This window comes from Cimex lectularius, unplaced genomic scaffold (assembly GCF_000648675.2).
Source record: "Cimex lectularius strain Harlan isolate CLEC.00 unplaced genomic scaffold, Clec_2.1 scaffold290, whole genome shotgun sequence".
Classification (NCBI taxonomy): Eukaryota; Metazoa; Arthropoda; class Insecta; order Hemiptera; family Cimicidae; genus Cimex; species Cimex lectularius.
In genome coordinates this window covers 789111-810303 of record NW_019394207.1, presented here as the reverse complement: position 1 = coordinate 810303, position 21193 = coordinate 789111, and the positions used below count along the sequence as shown (strand labels likewise).

The window sequence follows — 21193 nt, the reverse complement described above, 5'->3', positions numbered from 1 at the left end:
GTTAACATCCCTCTGCACGCGGAAATGTTAAAAGAAGTTCACATACTGGATATTACAGTAGGGACAGTCACTCATAAGAAGCTCAACACTTCTCAGGAGTTAATTTCTGCGGGGGGCCTCCTAATCTGACTTGAGATAGATATTAAAGACGGGCACAAGGGATCGTGGAAATCAGACGTATCAAGAGAAGGATAAAAGACTGGTGGAAACGACCTCACTGGTTGTGACCTTTGATAGCCTATTCCTCCCTGTGAAGTGCAATATACCAAAGAGGTACGTATGCCCAGGCACCGAAGTGTTGCTTCAAATGCTTACGGTTTTGACATTCGGCGTTAAGGTGTAAATCGGGCGTCAAGCCATCTATTTAAATCCCCGCCTATACCGGAAAAAAAGAGGTTTGGGTTCCACGCTCCAGCGGAACATATAAGGTAGGTCGTTACCAAAGACCTCTTTTTACAATTAATAAGACCTTCATAAATTGAACTTAATCCCATAGTATCTGATTGAATATTATAATTATTATTTTCCATTTTACTATGTAGAACCTCTTTTATTCTTCTTCTGAATAACTGAGACTCCTTGTGCCGTGCAAACGCGGACAATGAGCAGGCATTCCGGCCCTTCAGAAGACATCCGACGTAGGCAAACCTTGTAAATTGTAAAGGGCTAGGGAGAGCCATACCTTGTTCCCAGCCAAAAAGGAGACCTTGGCGAAGAATGTGTCTGAAATGGCTTACCATACTTTTGCAAGGGAAGAAAGGCACAGGGACCTGACCCCTCTCTGGCCGATCCAAACGTCCGTCGGGGCCGATATTGACCACCGATCACGGGAGCTGTGATGGCAGCTTCGGAAATCGCGGAAGAACTGGCGCGACACTTCGCCGCGGTGCCCAGCTCCGAGGTTTATTCAGACAGCTTCCGGCAAAGGAACACCAAGGCAGAACGTACTGAGATTGATTTCGGCGGAGCACCAACGAAGCGTACAACATGCCAATGTATATACTTGGTAGTGAAATGATTGCTAAAAGCATAGAATTGATTAACCGTCAATATTTCAGAGTTATTTCACTTCATCTGTCTTCTTACACTCACTGATTCATCATATGTTCCAATTTTCCCGATCCAATTAATATTAATTCGTTAATTTAGGAGGCCAGGTGGGCCTTACAAATTACACTTCCATCGGTTGACTTTTTTTCAGGTAAAAAAAGAGAAAGAGAAAAACTAACTTTGTACTTTGAAAACAATTTGCTTCATTACGCCTCCTATTAGTTTTGACTTCACACTTTGATTTTGAATTTTTTTTTAGTTATAACAAATGGTCCAATTCTAATTTCATCTAATTTATTAACATTTTATGCATACACAAGATCCACTTCTTGAAACTCATATTATTTTATGCGTTTATCTATCCTCTTCTTGATCTTTTCAAACATTTTGCCTTGTTTTTGAATGCCTCTTCTCTACCTGCCTGTAGATTTTTTTTGCGAGGGTTCGCAACAGCAGAGGTTATATAAACCAGGGTGCCGGTGTTTTTGAAAAAAAGCCCATTTGTAAGTATGTCGGGACCTTTAACTTACAGTGACCGCCTAAACCGTACTGCCACCGACGCCCTGTAGATCATATTGTTTCTATAATAAATTTGGTACAATTTCAGATGTTTTTCCAGTTAGTAGATAATTAGACGAAAATTTGGTTGTGGTGTGTCAACCGTCTCATTATCAATATTTCAAGTTAATTCACTTTACCTATATTCTTACACTCACTAATCCATCATATGTTCCAAATGTACGATTAATATTAATTCATTAATTTAGGAGGCCATGTGTTACTTACAAACACACACACACACACACACACACACACACACACACACACACACATATATATATATATATACAGTACTTCACCGACGAATCAGAATAAGTGCATTGGATGAATGTGTTTATATGCACGAATGTATTTATTTGTGCGACCGAATTATCCAATTTAAGTAGTATTAGGCTAGATTATAATTTGCATGCGTGTGGGGCTGAAATGACCTAGCTGTCAATAGTCCCAGTAGAAGCCTAACCGGGAGGGATACTACGATCTCCTGGGCATTAGGCTTAAGGGGGATAGTAGCTACCCAGCCACACAACGGGATAACTCCCTGATGTATAGACCCTTAGGTCAGCACATCGAGGAGCAGCAGCACCTCGGGGTGAAAATCCGAATAATCATAAGATAGATCAATAAATTATTATTTATGTATTAATTTTTCAACAATTGGTGCTCAGTGGGTAGGAAAATTGTTTAAATAATTTAACAGAAATCCCGATCAATGTAAGGGTTGAATTTAAATGTGTACAGAATGTCGTTCGGCAACAAGTTGATTTCATTTAATTAAAACACTCTAATATTTGTATGGAAAAAAATCTTGGCATAATTTAAAACTTTCAGCCAAAAACAACCATCTTTTTTCATCTTTCTATTGTCGCATTGCGATTTAAAAAAAAGGTTTGGGAGTTTCCAGTACGAGAGAGTACCGTTATTTGAGTTGACTCTGCCCAGGATAAATCGACCTCTCTATTGACGCACTCTCCTGTGTCAAACGACCCCTATTTTTTCTTTTAAACGAGATGCCCCCATTCTATTGAAGAGATCTACAACTTGTATTTCTGTACAGAATGAGAAGAACCCACAAGACCAAGAAAAGCTAAGGAAAACCACGCATAGAATTAACAATACGTATTTGATTGTGTTAGTATTCAATTAATTCTTCTAGTGGATACATCAGATGGATAAAGGATATTTGAAATTTTGACAAAAACCAGTTTCATTGAAGATTTATAACCCTTTTGGTAGTTAAAATTTTAATTCACTCAGACATAGTAGTTTATTTCAATAAGAAGCTTAGACTAAATGACAGCGTAGTAATATTGAGCACTAATGAACTCTAAATGAAATAACACCTGCTTGTTTAATTCATTTCTAAAATTGAAATAATTTATAAATTCAACTACTCCTACTTCTATAGATTAACAACAAAGGTTAGTAAAAAATATTAATGAGACGTTCAAAGAAAAAATTAGTCCACGCATAAATAGTAGCAGAGCATTAATTAATTCGGTTCCTCTGATTTAACAAAATTAAAATTAAACACGATATGTTTATTTCCCCCCCATCTAAATAAAAATAGAAAAAGGGCGATGATCTGATTTGTCTAGTGCGTAAGAACGTGTTCACGCAGGAAGCTAGTGCATGTAGTGAGTGAATGTAGCGAGTGCGGAACACACCTTCATATTCCATGCACCCATCCAGAATTATAAAATGTTGAACTCAGAAAAAAAGGCAACCTTGGTGCAACCCGATGCCACAAATTGAACGTTTATTAGAGTAATAAAAATGTATTCTCCACAGTCTACGTTTCCAAAATTTCGACAAATTTGAAAACGAGCGTGATTTCCACTGATTTCCAAATAGCGTAAAAACCGATTCAGAAAATAAACAGAGATTCGGACCAATTCCGTCTTATTTAGAAAAGTATATATAAAATACCCCTAAATTAAAAACGGACAACTCGGAATCAATTATTAAATTTTTAGAGTGTTTAAATAACATTGCGGGTCCAATCCTCCAGGAAATAATCACTCGACCTGTGGTATCAAATATTAGTAAACAGTTAATTCGAATAATAAACGATTTAAAAGTTGAAATAACATTTGTCACTATTGCAGACAAAATAATTACCGAGTTCCCGAACCCTAAAATCAGAATGCAGTACAAGGTAGAGCATATTTTGTGACTACAAAGTCCAGATGAAAGCTTCCGTGATTTTGCAGATAGTATAATGAAATTTTATATGAACTTTAAGTCCCACACTACGGCCGAATTAATACATTGCATTCTCGATGGAGTTTACCAAAAAATTTCATTACCAAAAAATTTCAAAAACAATTCAAGAACTCGATCTCTTAATTAACAGGTCGAAAAACTTGAATTGTCTAACTGGGCAGAAGCAAACGCTTCTAAGATAAATGAAGACCTAACATACTGGGGAAACTACGATAAACAAAATTTTAATTCTCAAAATGAAATCTAAAACGGTGAAAACACTTATACTCCGACAGCGTATAACCGAGAGAAGAAAATAATAGTACGAATAACAGAAGTAACGGAAATAATAACCAGCTGCATAGAGACATCTCTCATGGGAGGGAAAACTTTAAAAGGAACAACCCAAGTTGGAATAAAATATTTAACCTCCACCCCAAGTGAACTTCACGTCCGAAAACCCATTCCTATACCCTACTCAGTGTTTCTATTCCCAATGTACCCTTACAACAAACCTCTATTCCGCTCTCATAAAAATCAAGAAAAGGCAGAAACGCAGGAAAATGACGGGAACGAGAAAGAAGGAAAAAACTAATAACTAAAAGACTAAATACTTCAAAAAACTAACAAGGAGGAGTGAATGGTGTCTTGATAATAATTGAACGTCTCCTCCTAAAAAGACTTCTCATATTCGACTCTGAAAACTTAATTCCTACCCATCAATTTGGGTTTCGACCTCTCCATTCCACTGTTCAGCAGTGCTTCAGAGTAGTCGACACGATATCATCGGCTCTAGAAAACAAACAATACTGCTCAGCCGTATTTCTGGACGTTATGGAAGCATTTGACCGAGTGTGGCACCCCGACCTCCTTTATAAGTTAAAACGTATTCTCCCTCATTCCTATTGTGCTGTACTAGCGGTGTTGATGGCTTTACTTTCTTTTCTCGTCTGAGTTCTTTTGGGGCTGTAGAATGCTCTCTAGCCCTTGTACTGTCTCCAGTTTTTCTTTTTGGATTCTGTCTTTTCTATCATCAACCATCTTTCTGGCTTCCTCGGGTGTTTTCCCCTATCGCGCGACGATTTTTTCCTCGGGTGCCCTACTAGGAAGCGGCGTTGGTTTTTGAAACACATTGACATATTCTCCCCCCTCCTTCAAGAGGGTTGCTAGGCTATTTCTGGAGGCTCCTCGACAGGTGGACCTTAATAATTTCATGTGATGAGAGTTATTCGTCCAGGCTTTTTGCCTTGAAGAGGACATATTTTGGTTTGGCACTCCTGCCTGGTTGGTGGCCTCTGGGCCTGTCCTGGATGTTTGGATTTTTTGTTCGATAGGTTTGATATAGTTCCGAGGAGTCCCTAGGGATAAAAGATGTCAACCCCAGCCGAACGCCGCATGATGGAGTAAGCCTTTATACAACAGGGTGTTGGCCGTTTCCCTGAGGGTTATTTTAACACTTATTTTAACAGCCCAGTGCCATTCATCCTTCGTCATGGTTCGCTTTACAACTTGGATAAGAGTCGCCATGCCGCTTGTAGCTTGCCTCGATGCGCGGACCCTTGCGGGTGTTACCCAGGGGGCAAGGCGTGAAAGTCGGGGATGATCTTGTGCCCCCCCACCTAATATATATAATAGTTCTAATAAACATTCCCGCCTTTCATATTGTTGAAATAAAATTGACTCATTTTCATTAAATAATAAAACCATATTGCGGCTTAAAATTTGATAATAAGGTTTCTGCAAAATCCCCAGGAGAAGTTAATAGTAATTGCAAAAAAACCAAATACGTCATGTCTTCCACGTTAACAATTTGTTGTAATTAACAACATTTGTTGGTACATTATATGATCCGCTTAGTGGAATTTGCATTACCGAAAGGGAGATTTAATATTCGTAGTGCGATGCGTCCTCGTTATTCCGTAAATAATAATATTACATTAATAATTCATGATGTAACTGCACTCTTTGTGAATTCGAAACGGCGGAAAATTGTATAATTTTCTCCTGACACTTGAGAGAGCCGGATTCGAACATGGTCAAACCTTTTTATTTGCAGCATCAAAGGTCCTTTTGAAATACAAGGCGTTCTGCACAACGGCCAATTTTATTGTGTGTGAACCGAACAATCATGCCTGGATTTACTTTGCTTCTTGACGGTCAAAAGTTTTTTTACATTTATTTTTTGATACTAAGGGCATTAATGGAATAATGAAAACTAAGCACACAGACGACGCGATTGATTTTATCAATTTGTAACAGCCAAGAAGAATATTAAAAGTTTCGTTAAGTTTTAATCCTTTAAGGTTCTTGTTTTATTTTTTTAATGAATCATCAACACGTTTGTTTCATTTTCGTGTTCTAATTTTCTTTTGGCCATCTCACCAACTTTAATTAATTATGTATCGTTGATTTCTTCGTATTTTACGATGCATATCCCTTCCTTATTTTCTTTTTTTTTTTAATAAACTATCAACACGTTTATTATTATAATTTTATTTGCAAATACGGGGGTTCTCCCCCCTGCTCTAAAAAGAGAAGAAATAACGTTGAAATATTGTGCGAGCAAATGGGCAAAGCCGATCCATTTCTTACATAAGACACTTTTTGACCCTAACTCCAGCGAAAGATTCTCTCTCTTAAGGATCCCTACGAGGCCGCTGGCCATAAGAGCCAAGGAAATATTAGCGGCGTGGGGAGTAGAGCTGAACCAAGTGAAGGCAGAAAAACTACCTGAAACACCCCCATGGTTACTCCCTGACTTCATCGTACGGTGGGATTTGGCCAAATTAAAAAAGAACGAGACCCCCCACTACGTATATAAAGGAAATTTTGAAGCCCTGAAAAACTAATATAGAGATGCCAGACCCGTCTTCATAGACGGGTCAAAAATGGCAGAGGGCGTGGGGTGTGCCGTGTACACGGAGGGAGAAACAAAAAATTCGTCACTCCCTCCGCGAGCGTGTACACGGTGGAACTATACAGGGTGAATTGCTACTCGTGCTACAAACTTCTCCAGTAGATTCTTCACCCTAAAATGAACAAAAAAGTTCATATTGTCCATGGTCCGATTCTCAACCATTTCAGAGTAATTTCGCTTTTTATCGATTTTGAAAGATATCACGTCCTGGCGTCGGAAAATCGTGATATCTTTTAATCTAAACATTTCTCTTAAAATCTATAAGCACCGTTGAAATCCCCGTTAATTTTTAGAGAGAATCAAAATCATAATTCCATTGAAATTTTTTAATTTAATTTAATGCCCATTTAGTATGTAATGCTTAAGAAGTTTACAAACAGCTAGAAGGTCAAGGAAGAAAGACCCAAACGTTTTGCCACCTTCATCTTCTTATTGAAAAATTAACGGGGATTTCAACGGTGCTTATAGATTTTAAGAGAAATGTTTAGATTAAAAGATATCACGATTTTCCGACGCCAGGACGTGATATCTTTCAAAATCGATAAAAAGCGAAATTACTCTGAAATGGTTGAGAATCGGACCATGGTCAATATGAACTTTTTTGTTCATTTTAGGGTCAAGAATCTACTGGTGAAGTTTGTAGCACGAGTAGCAAGTCACTCTCAAACATTAGCAATCCTTGAACCACCATTTTTTCTCTTTTTGTCATCAACATCTTGGTCTCACAACCACTAAATAAGAAAATGACGAGTGCGTTGGAAGCGTTATTAAATCAGGTAGTTTTCCTCAAATTTGCTGCCTTCTGAGACTAAAATTAGAAACTCTGGATTACTTTATACACTTTCCGATTTACACAATTTTCCACTCTTTTTGTAGTTCTGGCTGAAATAAAACACAAAAAATTAGCCCAAACATTTTGCCACCGTCATCTTCTTATTGAAAAATTAACGGGAATTTCAACGGTGCTATTAGATTTTCAGAGAAATGTTTAGATTAAAAGATATCACGATTTTCCGACGCCAGGACGTGATATCTTTCAAAATCGATAAAAAGCGAAATTACTCTGAAATGGTTGAGAATCGGACCATGGACAATATGAACTTTTTTGTTCATTTTAGGGTGAAGAATCTACTGGAGAAGTTTGTAGCACGAGTAGCAATTCACCCTGTATGCCATATCCCTCGCACTGAGCATAATAAAAAGTTAGCGTCAACCGACTCGCTCAGTACGGTCCAGAAGCTCAGGAGAATAAGCTCCGTGAACCCATTAGTAAACAAAATACAAGAACAATTACAAGGGATCGACAGAGTTGGGAAGAAGGTGTTGTTGTGGGTTCCCGGCCACATAGGGAACGAAGCAGCAGACAGGGCGGCCAAAGAAGTAGCCAGAGAACCTCACGACGCTTCCCAACCTATACGCCCAGGGGATCTCAAATTATTAATTTCAAATTCGATAAAAGAAGAATGGAAAAAACGAAGTCAAACTGTGGCAGGTTAAGAAAAACGTCGGTCCCTTGTTCACGGAAAATGGGTCAAAAAGGAAAAGGTCATACTGACAAGACTACGCATAGGTCATACAAGAATTACGCACGGGCACCTTCTAGCAGGAAAGCGACCGCATAGGTACCCATTAGGCAAGGATAGAGTAACAGTCGAGCACCTTTTCTATTGTAGAACTCTCGACTTTTATAGGCAATATTTTGGAATATCATCGGACCTGTGCGTAGTCTTGGTGCACGGCAGCGGGCACAAATCGCTTTACCGGTACCTCAGGGCTATAGGGACTTTCAAATATATATAGTTTATGTGTGTTTTTCCTGTGTTGTGTTGTGTGTGAAGTGTTTGTGTCGTGTTTGTGTGGTGTTTATGTTAATATATTAGGATGAATGTAATTTATTAGCGTGAAAGGAAGGGGTTATTTATCGCGCCACGAGGAATATCGAGTACTGTGGGGTGAGTGTGTGATGTCTGGAAAGCAAAAGTAAGTTATTAGCGCGAATGGAGTGGGTTCGGCCCCGCCCCGAGGAATATCGAGTACTCTGGGGNTGAAATAAGAGAAAAAAAAAGCGAACTTCGAAGAAAGAGAAAAACAAAGAGAAACCTCTACATAAAAAAAAAACAAAAACAAAAAAAAACAATGCAAAGGACCTTTCCAAAACTATAATACAGCTATGTACAGCGAAGTAGGGTGATCATTCAGAAGAAGGGAGAGAAATCAATGCTCGTACGGGTCGGACATAATAACCGGCAGACGTACGAACAGTTGCTACGCGGGTTACTCCATCAGCGCCAGGGTGAACCTCCTGAACTCGACCGATGGGCCATGATAGAGGGGACGTCCCTACTCCTCGCAAGAAAACTACATCACCAACTCTTAGCGAAGGGGACGACCGATGCCACTTTTTCCTCTGAATCAACGTATTCAAATATTCGTTGGACCAGCGGCGCCAAAACACTTGGAGAAGTTGCCTTAGATGATGCCATCGGGAAATAGGGCGAAATTCGTCAGTCATGTGCCGCTCCGGAGTCGAGAGGGGAGTTGTAGTGAGCAAAAAATGGGCGGGACTCAGATAGTCTGGATCATCTCCAACCCCGGGCACAGTGGAGCAGAGGGGGCGACTATTTAGAACCGCTTCAATTCTAGCAAAGAGAGTACTGTACTCCTCAAAAGTCTGGGCTCTATCCCCAACAAGACGATATAAAAGCTTTTTGGCGGACTTGACCACGGCTTCCCAGAGACCGCCGAAATGAGGGGCAGCAGGAGGGTTAAAACGCCACTGAATGTTTTTTTGGGAAGCGTGTGTGAAGATGGCCTCTTTTTTTTCTTCTAGAAATGAGCAGACTTCCTTGAGAGAGCAAGCGGCTCCGCAATAGTTTCTGGTGGAAGAGATCGATGCAGGAGCACAGAGGGTTTTTCGGAGATTCGCGTTATTTTGGATCTTTTTTAATTAATAAAGGAGAGAAACATACGGGANTTTTATAGTTGATTTCTTTTGTTCTTTACTAGGATCTACATGTTTTTTGATGTCTTACATATTCTTTAAGTTTCTTTAATTTTTTAATCAACTGTGAACACGTTTATTATTATATTTTTGTTTTAAAATGCATTTTCGGGTCATAATTTTCTTTTCGTTCCTCCACCAGACGTTGTTAAATTTTTATGGTTGATATCTTTAATTCTTGTCTACGATATGTATCCCGTTCTTCTTTCTCTTCCCTTCCTATCATTTTTTGTGGACTAACAAACAGTTGCAATATTATATTTCCGGAAATTTAAAGTGGAACAGCACACATTAATTGTCAATGAGAACTCAGGTTTCATATTGGTTCAATATCAAGAAAAATTACATGATGTTTTAAGAAAATAGTTATGTAGAATGCAATAAGTTTTTTAATCAACTAAAAATCTGCTACAATCTAAACTTTATTTGAAATTACAAATAAACTTTTCTATGTTCAGACATACATTTTCTTCTTCGTAACAACGATTACAAAGTATGTGAACTGGGTGTACAACAAGCTAAGTTTGTCGTTTTCTCCAGGAGTGAAAAACTGCTGCGACTTGTAAAAAAAATTGACCTACTTTCCAGAAATAAATCGGTATATAAGAGCAAGTCATAGCGAACCAGGGGGTGATAAAGACCCTAACACGTACGTAGATCCCAGGCGAGCCATCCATTATAATAATTATATAGGTGGAGTATTAGGTGCACGACACAAATGTGGCCGGCTGTTTCAATTATTGATATTAATGATACAACAAAACACAAAATTTGCGTTGATTTTTCGTTATTTATAACAGCCAGTCTTTTTTTTTTTTTGCAGTTCCTCCCCAGAAGCCGACGATATTCGACGACAGGGGAAAAGAAGTGCCATCCGTTGCTGGCCCGTACGAAGAGGGATCGGAGCTGAAGCTGACTTGTATAGTTTCAGGAGGTAATTAACACATATTTTAGTAATTGTTATTAACGTTTTTTTTTATTTGTAGTACATTACAACTACCTTCAAGTAGGTAACAAGTAACAATGAGCAAGGTAATATATACAAAATTAAAAACAAGAGCGGAGAAAATACTCATTGTTATGACTAAAATATTGTCTGATTAATTGATACTCGTGTATCACTTTCACTATCTTCACCATCAGTTCCTAGGAGATCTCGATGTCATTGTCTCTTCAGTCGGCGGGGAGGGTTTGATGGGATTCGTTGGGATGCGAGGTTTCTGATGTGCTGATTTACGGTAGTTGGGAGGGTTTTGTGAAATTTGCGGTAATGGGAATGGATTTCATCTCGAACGAAATGGATATGGAAGTTTGTGTGTGTAGTTAGGTTCGATATATAAAATGGAGCATCTAGTATTTTTCGTAGAATTAAGAACTGGGCAGTTGGAATGTTTGGCATTATTAATGTAACGTTAAATCACTTATTCCCCAGCATCATTTAAATGAAAATAGTTGTCTAAATCTTTTCATATCACTAAATTATTCCGGTAAGATTGAACGGTAAGAATAACTTTACAGTTACGATTTTCATTACAAACAAGTAAGGATTTTTTTTTTCAAATACTTAATATACTTTTCAATTTTACGTCGATGATTTTATGTTTTGAAAACTCTGATTGTTTCAAAAGGTGTCTTTATTTATAAATAGTAATGTATGCAAATAAATCATTAAGGTTAGTTTTATTTTATTTTAAAATGATTATTTAGAGATCGAGAGGTGCAGTCTGGTGTGATGTAGCTTTAAAAACAGTTTCTTTATCGTGACAACGTTACGATCTTTGTTGAGATCATCTTCAGTGCCTGAGATTTACAAACACTGTTCGCATTATACAAATACATTTAAGATATTAAAATGAATTTATACAATGATGTTCGCAATATAGAAATTTTAGGTTTATTTCAAATATTTGTACTCACTGAAATTGCGTGATTTCTGTGTAGATGTGTCACTGTTGTGTGTCGTGGTGAGAGAGTTACTGAGATATTAATGTTTTTTGTTTATACATGTTTGATTTTAAAGGAGTGGAGAAGGAAGTAGGGATAGAAATCCATTTTTCTATGAGTAGCCGGCTTCCTTGAGGTGAAAGGGTTCGACAATGAAAAAGTGGGTAATGTTTTGTCAGTCGGGCCTGGTTAGCCATTAAGAATTATTATAGACGGGTTTATTAGGGAAAGGAGAGATGAATTGTTGGAGATTTAGATTCTATAGAATTGTTTGATGTGTGGAGTGTAATGATTGTTTTATATGTTGTATTGTTTTGTGTGCTAGATGTATGTTATTGATATTGAATTTGATTTATGATATTAGCGTAGCTGCGGCTGAGTCTACATGTTCCTGTTCTGAAATAGATACTGTGTTTATCTCTGATGGTGTAAAATTTAAAATACTGGTTAGTAACTGATGCCTAACATCGTAAAAAAGCTAAGATTTTATTGAAATACATTAACGATCTATTTGAAGAAGTACTGGACGAACGTTTCTCGGACAACATTGTTTCTCTATTATTTTGATTAACTCCGCTTTTATGTGATGCATGTTGATTTTGATAAACATTTATTTTTCATCAGAGAAGCGTGTACCTTCTGTTTATGTATCAAACTCCAAAGTTTTACTGTAGTTCAGTGATTTTTTGAGATCATTTAGTTGTTCAAAGAGAGTCCAAAAAAGTTCTATTTTTGTTGGGTTTTTTCTTAGTGTATTAGTTTTTAATTTAGTCTATTACAATCTTTTTGTAACTAAGGTCTTGTAACAATAGAAAATAAATGGCTTTTCTAAGTACCATAGCTTTTTCCTAGCTATTGCAGGGTACTTGCTGTGAATATTTTGTTGTCTCAGTATACTCTAAAATTCTTTCTGTTTGCCTCATACCTGGCATACATTCGTAGTAATTTTTGTGTTATTTAGTTCCCTAAGATTCCAGTTTTTTAAATGTGACTATAGTTTATGCTACAAAATAGATTTAGACTGTTTGTTGTCCGAGGTTCCCTTTTTATGTCGTATTCTGCGGTCTGATTGCATGAAATTCCCTCTTTACCTGAACCCATCATAGTGTTAGGCTATCTGCGAATCCCAGTTTTTTGGAAGTTGAGAGAGTTCTTGACGAGTTTTTAGATTATCTTGTAAGCTTGGAGAGCTTTAAGATCTATATGGCTATCTGATAGTATGTTCATTGTTGCACTGTTATGATGTTTGTTATTCTCATTTGCAGATAACTATGTATGTGCACAAATTTAGACGCCTTTATGCTCATACCCGAACCTTTTTTATGTTCGAGTTATTTGTATACCACAGAAGAGTTTCATGTTGATCTTTTCATTTTATTTTTTCAATTAGCCCTTTTTTCAATACTTATGTTCAATGGTTTCTCGTAGCCTAATATTTTCTTTGAGTCAGAGAAGTCAGAGATTGTTTGGTTCAGTTCAGGAAAATTGAGTTTGGTGTATGGTATTTTTACAAGAATCGTTAGAATTGTATACATTTATTTCAAGAAATTAGACTGTAGAAATTTAGAATATGAAGGGTGGATTAGGTAAGACAATAAAAACAAATCGGGAATCGATCATTCAAAAAGGATCTCTTGAGTATCCACGTTCATCTTTTTTTTGTATTATTTTTTCAATTAGCCTTTTCTGGTTGCCTTAAATTCACTATTCACCTGTGATCAAACATAGTGTTAGGCCATTTGTATTTGTTTATGGAATTTAGTCTGTTTCTGATTAGATTTAAGTTGATCTCGTAGGCTGGTTGCCTTTGGACCTGCCTGGCTATATTATAAAATAATTATTGTTGCATACTTGCGATGTCTGTCATTTATTTCATGTGCACATGTTTCGACAACTAGCAATTCGACTTAAAAAAATGGTTGCAATGAGGTCGAGAGGCATGAGGTGCTCATAGTTAGGCACCTACCGTTACCATTTCCCATAGTTGACCCATAATACCATAGTAGAACCCCAGGATTTTCTTTGTTCTATTTCCTCTCTTTTCATTTACTATTGTTTATTTTAATTAATGGTTAATTTTTAATATCATATTAAGAATTTATAGCTACGGGTTTTTAAAACTAGTGAATCTGTATTTGTTTTGCAATAACTAAATTGTGAAAAAGATTTTTGAATTTTTTTTAGTAAAAAAAATAAATCTCCATTTATGAGTATTGAGTATTTTTTAATGCACTCCTCGCTTCTTTGGCGATTATTGTCCTGCAAAATTTAAAAAAGAATATTTTTATTATGGTGAAGGTTTTGAGAGAAAATTGTACCGAAATATGAAGAAATACAGTTTTTCAACAAACATGATTATTATATGCACAGTTATTTTACTTTCATGTCAACATTTTTTATATTATGAAATTAATCCATAATAATTGAATATAGTAATTACAATCATCAAATTTGACCAAATATTCATTAGCCCAGTATTGTTTGAGGGAAAATACAATCAACGCTATAATTTTAAGTGATGCTGAACTGATTTTAATAACTAATGAGACTAAATATGAGATTTATGGACGGTAGGAAATGCATAAACTGGCATTGCCGGTAAAGCCTGTCCCGAGGGAAAAAAGGTGAGACGCATGTCAAAGGAAATTCCAGATTAAAAGGGACGACGGTAGAAAGTAAGAGAATTAATATTAAATTAAATTAAATATCAAGGAACGCAAATAAACTTAACAAAAAAGAGCTAGAACGAGGAGAGGAGATTATTTTACTTAAATATAGTCAATTAAAAAAGTAAACTTTTCAGAAATTCTCCCCTCATTTAGGGTTACCCCTTTAGACATAACAACGATTAAGACTCACGTGTCAAAATGTACCTTTTTCTTCTTTGTTCATTACTATTTTTACATAGATTACGATGATGACGTGCTTGTGACCAGATTTTCAGTTTTCATTACTTTGCCTGTTATTCATCCCCGTTAATTTGTCACAAACTTAAATAATAACTGTAATAATGATGCAGGAAGTTTAGGGGTTAGTTGACCAACAGCTGTGTTCATCGGGGTCCGTGTTGTACTTCTTATGTATGAGAATAGGCGATATCCTAAAATTTGTACCTGTGGTTATCAAGTACGGAATAGACATAAAACAGACAATAAATATATGTACATCACCTACATCACCACAAACAGTCGTCACATTCACTCCTACAAAGTACTCAATATTCCTCGGGACGGGAATGAACTCCATTCTCGCTAAAACTTACTTTTACTTTCCAGACGTCACACACTCGCCCCGACGGGGCTGGAGTATACAACCCCTTCCATTCACGCTAATAAATTACATTCATTCCAATAAATTAACATAAACACTACCCAGACACAACGTAAACACACACCAACACTTTATACACTATACTATATAGCGATCTGTGCCCGCCGCCGTGCCTCAAGTCTACGTACAGGTCCTACGATATATCAAAATATTATAAGAATTAGGTATGAGAATTAAACTCGTAATTCATCTATTAGAATCAAAGTTAGCTCATCACTAGAGAATAATTAATGTCTTTTAATTTGAACGGTCCCTGAGAAAAAGAAAAAAAACGAATTAAGACATAGCCATGCAAAGGCTTTTTATACTCGTTTTCCACAAGGGTTTCTATCCTCATTAATCACACTCATTCAACGCACATTAATTCGCCTGTTTCCGTTTAATTAAATTTATTCCACTTACATATTGAAATTTTACACACTGATTACATTACATACTGAAATTTTACTCAAGCATTATATCGATTTTTCAGCCTTTATCATGAACCGTTATGTTTTAATCGTTGTAAGGATGTATTTATAAAAATTCAATGATAATTCCTTTAAAGTTGAGCGCATTTGTTTGGACGAAAACAATGAAATTTAATTTTGCAGTCATTGGTAGACAAATACTGAGGCCAAATTGTATTAAAATGAACATAACAATGATTATCACAAATGCACAGATTTTTTTCATCGTGTTCATTTATATCAAAACCTAAATGACAAAAGGGTTTAACACAAACATGTGTAAATATCAATGTTTTTGGACAATATTTAATTCAATTTTCCTGGAAATCGAAATGCAATTAATTGGAGTATTGAAATTTTAAATTGGTATAAATGATTAGGGGGCATTGGTATAACGAACGAATTTAGTACGTACGCAAGAGTGTTCCTAATGAGGGGTATCTTGATTTGATTACTCTCAGGTAATTATGCTTACAGATAAATCATATCTCCAGCCGTGCCCGGACAGTTCTAATATCCAATTTCGGGTACATTGATTTCCACAGGCTTTACGCTCTAACTACATTTCCTATTAGCCCTAATTCACTTTAAAAGTTTTGTTTTTAACCGCCACAAGTTGGTTAACACGATGGTCAGAAAAGCAATTGCCACAGTTGAAATGACCATTTCAAATTGGCAATGAATGACTAAGAATTATGAAACTATAATTTACATCTCCCTGTCCTTGTGATTTCCAGCGTAAAATTTTCCAACCTTTGGCTAGATTTCGTATATCGATTTAGTTAGGTCGCTATCATTACGGGACTCTGTTTTCTGATATGTTCTTATTACAACAACTATATTCCGACTGTTTCGTGTTAGTTTCTTTTTTTTTTTGCTTTATTTGACATTCACAACTGTAGAATTAAGTACAATAAGGATATACAACAGCTAAGTAGAAAAATAATTGACTTCTATTAAAAGTCATTCAGTATGACACTCCAATATAAGAATGCGAATAGGTGGAAATTGCTAATCGGCTCGTTCTCACGGTGGGTCAATCACCGCGTCCCCAAATTCTCTCCGGACCGGGCCTAGGCTGCAGTAGAGTGCAAATCAGCTTGTTCTCACCCACGTCTGGTAATGGGCCAATCACCTCATCCCCAATTCCTTCCCGACCGCGGCAGGACCGCTGGTGCAGCGGTTACCAAAATTGAATAAAAACTGGCCGCGGTGCAAGGGAAGAGCCGTGTAATTTTGGAAGGAAGCATAGGCAGTCCAATTTCAGAGAGATTCGGTTCTTAGAGTTGTACGGAGGAATAGAGCGTGTGGGTTCTCCTCGGAGGCATAAGGATGATCGGTCAAGAGATGCGCCCACTCATTTTAATGTGGGCCCTTGTGGCCGGATGCTACCGATTCCTCAATAAAAAGTTGTTCTTGCTTATTATATTGTAGAGTGTATGTAGCTTTCTCTTGGGTTACCCCCTGTCCATATAAAATAGCTTTAGAAGTATTATATCTTTCATTCTGCCACTGCGGGAAGCTTTCATTGGTGTCAGGTTGGGGTATGCTGCAAGACCCCCTCGAAAGAGAAGTGGAAAGCGCCAAACCAAATCGACATACGACGAACTAAGGATAATGATTAAGGAATTAATCCTTCTTTACAAGTATTATCCCTAATTCTTCCCCTCCGGTGTGTATTACACTATACAGGGTGTTACAGGGTTAAATGTCAATACTGCCATGGTCGATTCACTAAATAAAACGTAGTTCAGTGGCACCAGAACGAGGTTTCCATCTTTACTTTTACTGGAGATATTATCATTTTTGGAATTTTAGACGCAAATCAGATTTTTTTTAACATAAAATCGTAATTTTTCAACTTTAGTGCCACTAAATTTAAATCTAAATATTATTTCTCAAACTACATTTCATTCAAACACACACACAAGATAACAACATTTGCGTTGAAAAATGCGCACTTCCGAATGCACGGTATATGACAAGGTTTAGATATCCCTTCCAAAATGGCTGAAAGGTCTACAGAGACAAGCAAAAATGTGGCCACCTTTTTTTAAAAAATACTAGCAATTGTTATAATTTTTATTTTCTGTTGTTCACTAGATAATTTTAAAGAAAAATATATGATATAGCTAAATAAAAAAGTAAATAAAAATTAAACTAAGTAAAACAATTTTACCAAAAATGTTGCTATGGAAACAATGAAGAAAATATCCAACTAAGCGGCATTTCCTTCTCTTGGGTTGATCACCGCTTACATTCGACTATTTTCGTACACCTCCAACAGCACCATTGTTCATTACTGCAAATTTTCTGGCACCACTGGGCGACTTAAGTCGGGTCTACTGCTGGCCACTCAACAAACATTGAATTGATGCCCGTTCCAAGTAGCCACCAACGGTCCTAGCACAGTGGAGCCTTGCAGTGTAATCCAGAAAAATCAAACCGTCGCCAATTAGTGGCATATCAGAAACCACTTCTTCTGATAACATATCTTCACTGTACTCACCTGTTAGGGAACTCTCCATGATCAGGTTTGGGGGATCTTCCTAGAAATGCATGCGCTCAAACCATAACACCACTACCTCTATAGCATCCCGGGAGTGAAAATGTTGCAGGAAAATATCGCTCTCCTGCTGTTCTCCAAACCCTCTCTCGTCCGTCAGAAGACCTCAAACAAACCCTTGACTGCGAAAACATGATTTTTTTCCAATCTTTCTCAGACCAATTGATGTGATTTCTTGCGCAACTTAACCTGTTCTGTTCCTTATAAGAAGTTCTAGCCCAGTGGCAGGCCTTTTCGCACGTAATCCAGCTTTTGAAAGTCTTCGCCTTACAGTACGTACTGACATTGACATTTCTAACTTGTTGAAGTCATTGCTTGATCTCAACAGCGGTAGAATGGTGATTGAGGAGTACATTCGAAACAATAGAACGATCATCTCTCTTGCCTTCTTGAGAAACCTCCAGCATCTTGGTAACGATGGAAGACCCTTCAGACGGTTGTTCTGGGTATGTGCCGTGCCATAGACGCTTGACTTCTATTTAAGAATATAAATACGTGTAAACAAAATACAGCCGTTAAATTCCATGGCTGCCATGTTGGTTACCTACTCCCTAACGGATAGCAATGCAACTACACCTTCGACTTTTAAGTACCTACCTGTTAGATCGAGCAACTAGCCGATTCTTACAAGTCTACGTCATCATTTTTCTCTATCTAACACGACCTAACATGGCTAACACAAAGATCGTGAATACCCCTTTTATCTTTGTTTTATTCACCTCTAACCATTTAAAACGAACCACATATTGTTGTAATATAATCAATAAGAGATTGTCTTAGAATTAAATAAAATATTAAGGGTGTTCAATTCCCCCCGTAATGTATTTGATAAATTCTTCAGAATTGTTTCAAAAGTTAAAAAAAAAGTTTATTCTAGTAGTAGGTGAAATATTGATCAAAATCTTATATTGACATTCCTGTACCAGTTCTCGAGATCGTAATGTACTTTTCGACAACTCCTTTACTCCGAAAATTCTTTACCGGAAATGCATGCTGTAAAGGTTCTAAAGACATTTATTAGAGACGGTTGTCCTGAGGACTTTTCCTACGGGGTCTGCGTCTTTGGCAATCAGTTGATGACACAATCGAATGTCGTTCAACATATTGACCAGTTCAAACTTATCACAAACTCGACAGAAGGCCAGTCAGCTTCGATTTGACTGATCCATTTGCACTGTTAATCCTGTTCAAATCCATAAATGCCACCAATTAGTTATTACTTATTTCTGCACTATCACTAGTTGAAACAAATTAATAAATTGACATGACTGCATAATTTTGGTTGGTATCACTTATCAAGCAAATGAGATGATATGTGATTTCAATATTTCAACTTTTTTTCATTCCAGAATAATCTTAAGTTTTAAAATGTCAGTAATATCTAGCAGCATACGAGCAGTTGCCAATGGAATTTGCAATTGAGTTGAAATTGTATGTCTATCAGGGGCGACCCCGTTTTATAATTAAGGATAAGATAAGTTTAGTACGTACAGGTGAGAAATCACTAGTGTCCTTCTAAGAGCAATATGACTTGCTCAAGGATCGTAAATTTAACATGTGGGTTACTGTTAGTTAACAAAATGAAGCTCCAGTTTCGTTAATTAGGCTAGTTTGCCTACCTGTAGTTACATTTGACTACTGTTTTAATTTTTTTGTACATCTGTAAAATAATTACAATAGTAAAAGAGCGATAAGAACAAAACAAACAAGATTGATAAAGAACAACATCTTAGAGAGCAAATAAATAATGACTGATAACGAAATATGCAGAAAAAAAAACTACTACCAGGGCCCTCGAGCGATCTCCGGCGCGTTTATAACAAGACCTTTAGCCAGCCAGTGCTGTAGCGTTTACACGGCGGAATTAGATTGTATTTGGCGCACGTTGAAGTTATTGATGACGATGGTGGTTCTGCCTACCTCGTCACTACTGACTCCATCATCGCGGTTACTACGTTCGTGACAGGTTCTCCCGCAACTCTTGTTGGAGAGGTACCATGAACTGGAGCGTCTCGGCAAAACAGTAGCTTTTGTCTGAGTACTGGACACTTAGGGTAACACTTTTATAAGCTCAACTCTGTGCACTCGTTTATGTATGTACATGCGTGCGCAGATTTGAGCCTATATAAATCAATATCAGTCTTCAATTTTCTTAGTCACTTACAGTTAGTCACGGGATTATCTGAAATGGTAGTGGAACTAAGCTGACGGACCAATGTTTTAGGATGTGCAGAAATAAATTGATAGATTTGTAAAAGTGACTTTCTCTACTTTTGAGGTGTGATACATAAAAAGGGGGTTAAAAAAATTTCGTAAGGCATTTGGTTGGAATTATGTATGCGTTGGTAATTGAAATGCTTACTAGTTGATTGACCTCCAAAGCTGGATGCCATAAGTGCATTTTTTAATACATTTCATTTGTTAAAGTTGGTCAAATAAGACCATCTATTAATTTTACAATGGCTAATTTAGTAATAAATACACTTTAGTCTACACATTACTGTAGTACATAGTACTTACCTAGTGGAGTTAACCTGGAACATTTTACAGGTCTAACTCAAACGGCTTTCTTGTCATGTCAAAGAGCTCACCCGGATAACGCTGCTTTTGTGCAAGGGATGATAAGACGTTCAAAATTCGAATTCGTTGATGGATTATAGAATGTAGGGATCTAAATCCAACTGATGACTCTATTTCTTGGATTTCATTGATGGAGAATTTTAATGGAAACTTATTATGGAAACACTGATACATGGGTAAGAAAAAGGAACCTTGAAAGGTTTTATTCTGAACAATTCAGAAAAAGTTTAAAACAGCAGAATATTTGAGCGTGTTGCTGTTATTAAACTGTTTTTAAATGATTTTATTTGTACCGTATTTTTTCACACGGTCCCAGCACTAAAATCCTAAAAAAAGCAGTAGGGTTAGGATGGATAGAGAGGTTGGTGTGAATCTTTTGTACTTGGGAACAGATCAGTTCATCGAAAAAAAATTGAGGTCGTTGTGTACAGTGCGGTCAGTAACGTAGTAAGTAGATTGACGATCTATCTGAGGACTTTTGATTGGATGAATTGCGCTGGATATTCGATAGCTTGGCAGAACCACACAGTTACACTCCGCATGTCCAAAGTGGTCGCAGTAAAGTCTTGTATATGGTTAGTTTAGTTTAG

The 21193-nt window shown here is 37.0% G+C and overlaps 1 protein-coding gene across 1 annotated transcript in view; it reads left to right on the top strand.

The window, feature by feature from the left end:
- LOC106668552 (synaptogenesis protein syg-2-like) overlaps window positions 1–21193 on the top strand; it is a 269026-nt gene that overhangs the window by 120273 nt on the left and 127560 nt on the right. Inside the window, exon 3 of the mRNA XM_014397411.2 lies at window positions 10558–10668. Coding sequence (XP_014252897.1) covers window positions 10558–10668 — 111 coding nt within the window. The remainder of the gene's footprint in view (window positions 1–10557; window positions 10669–21193) is intronic.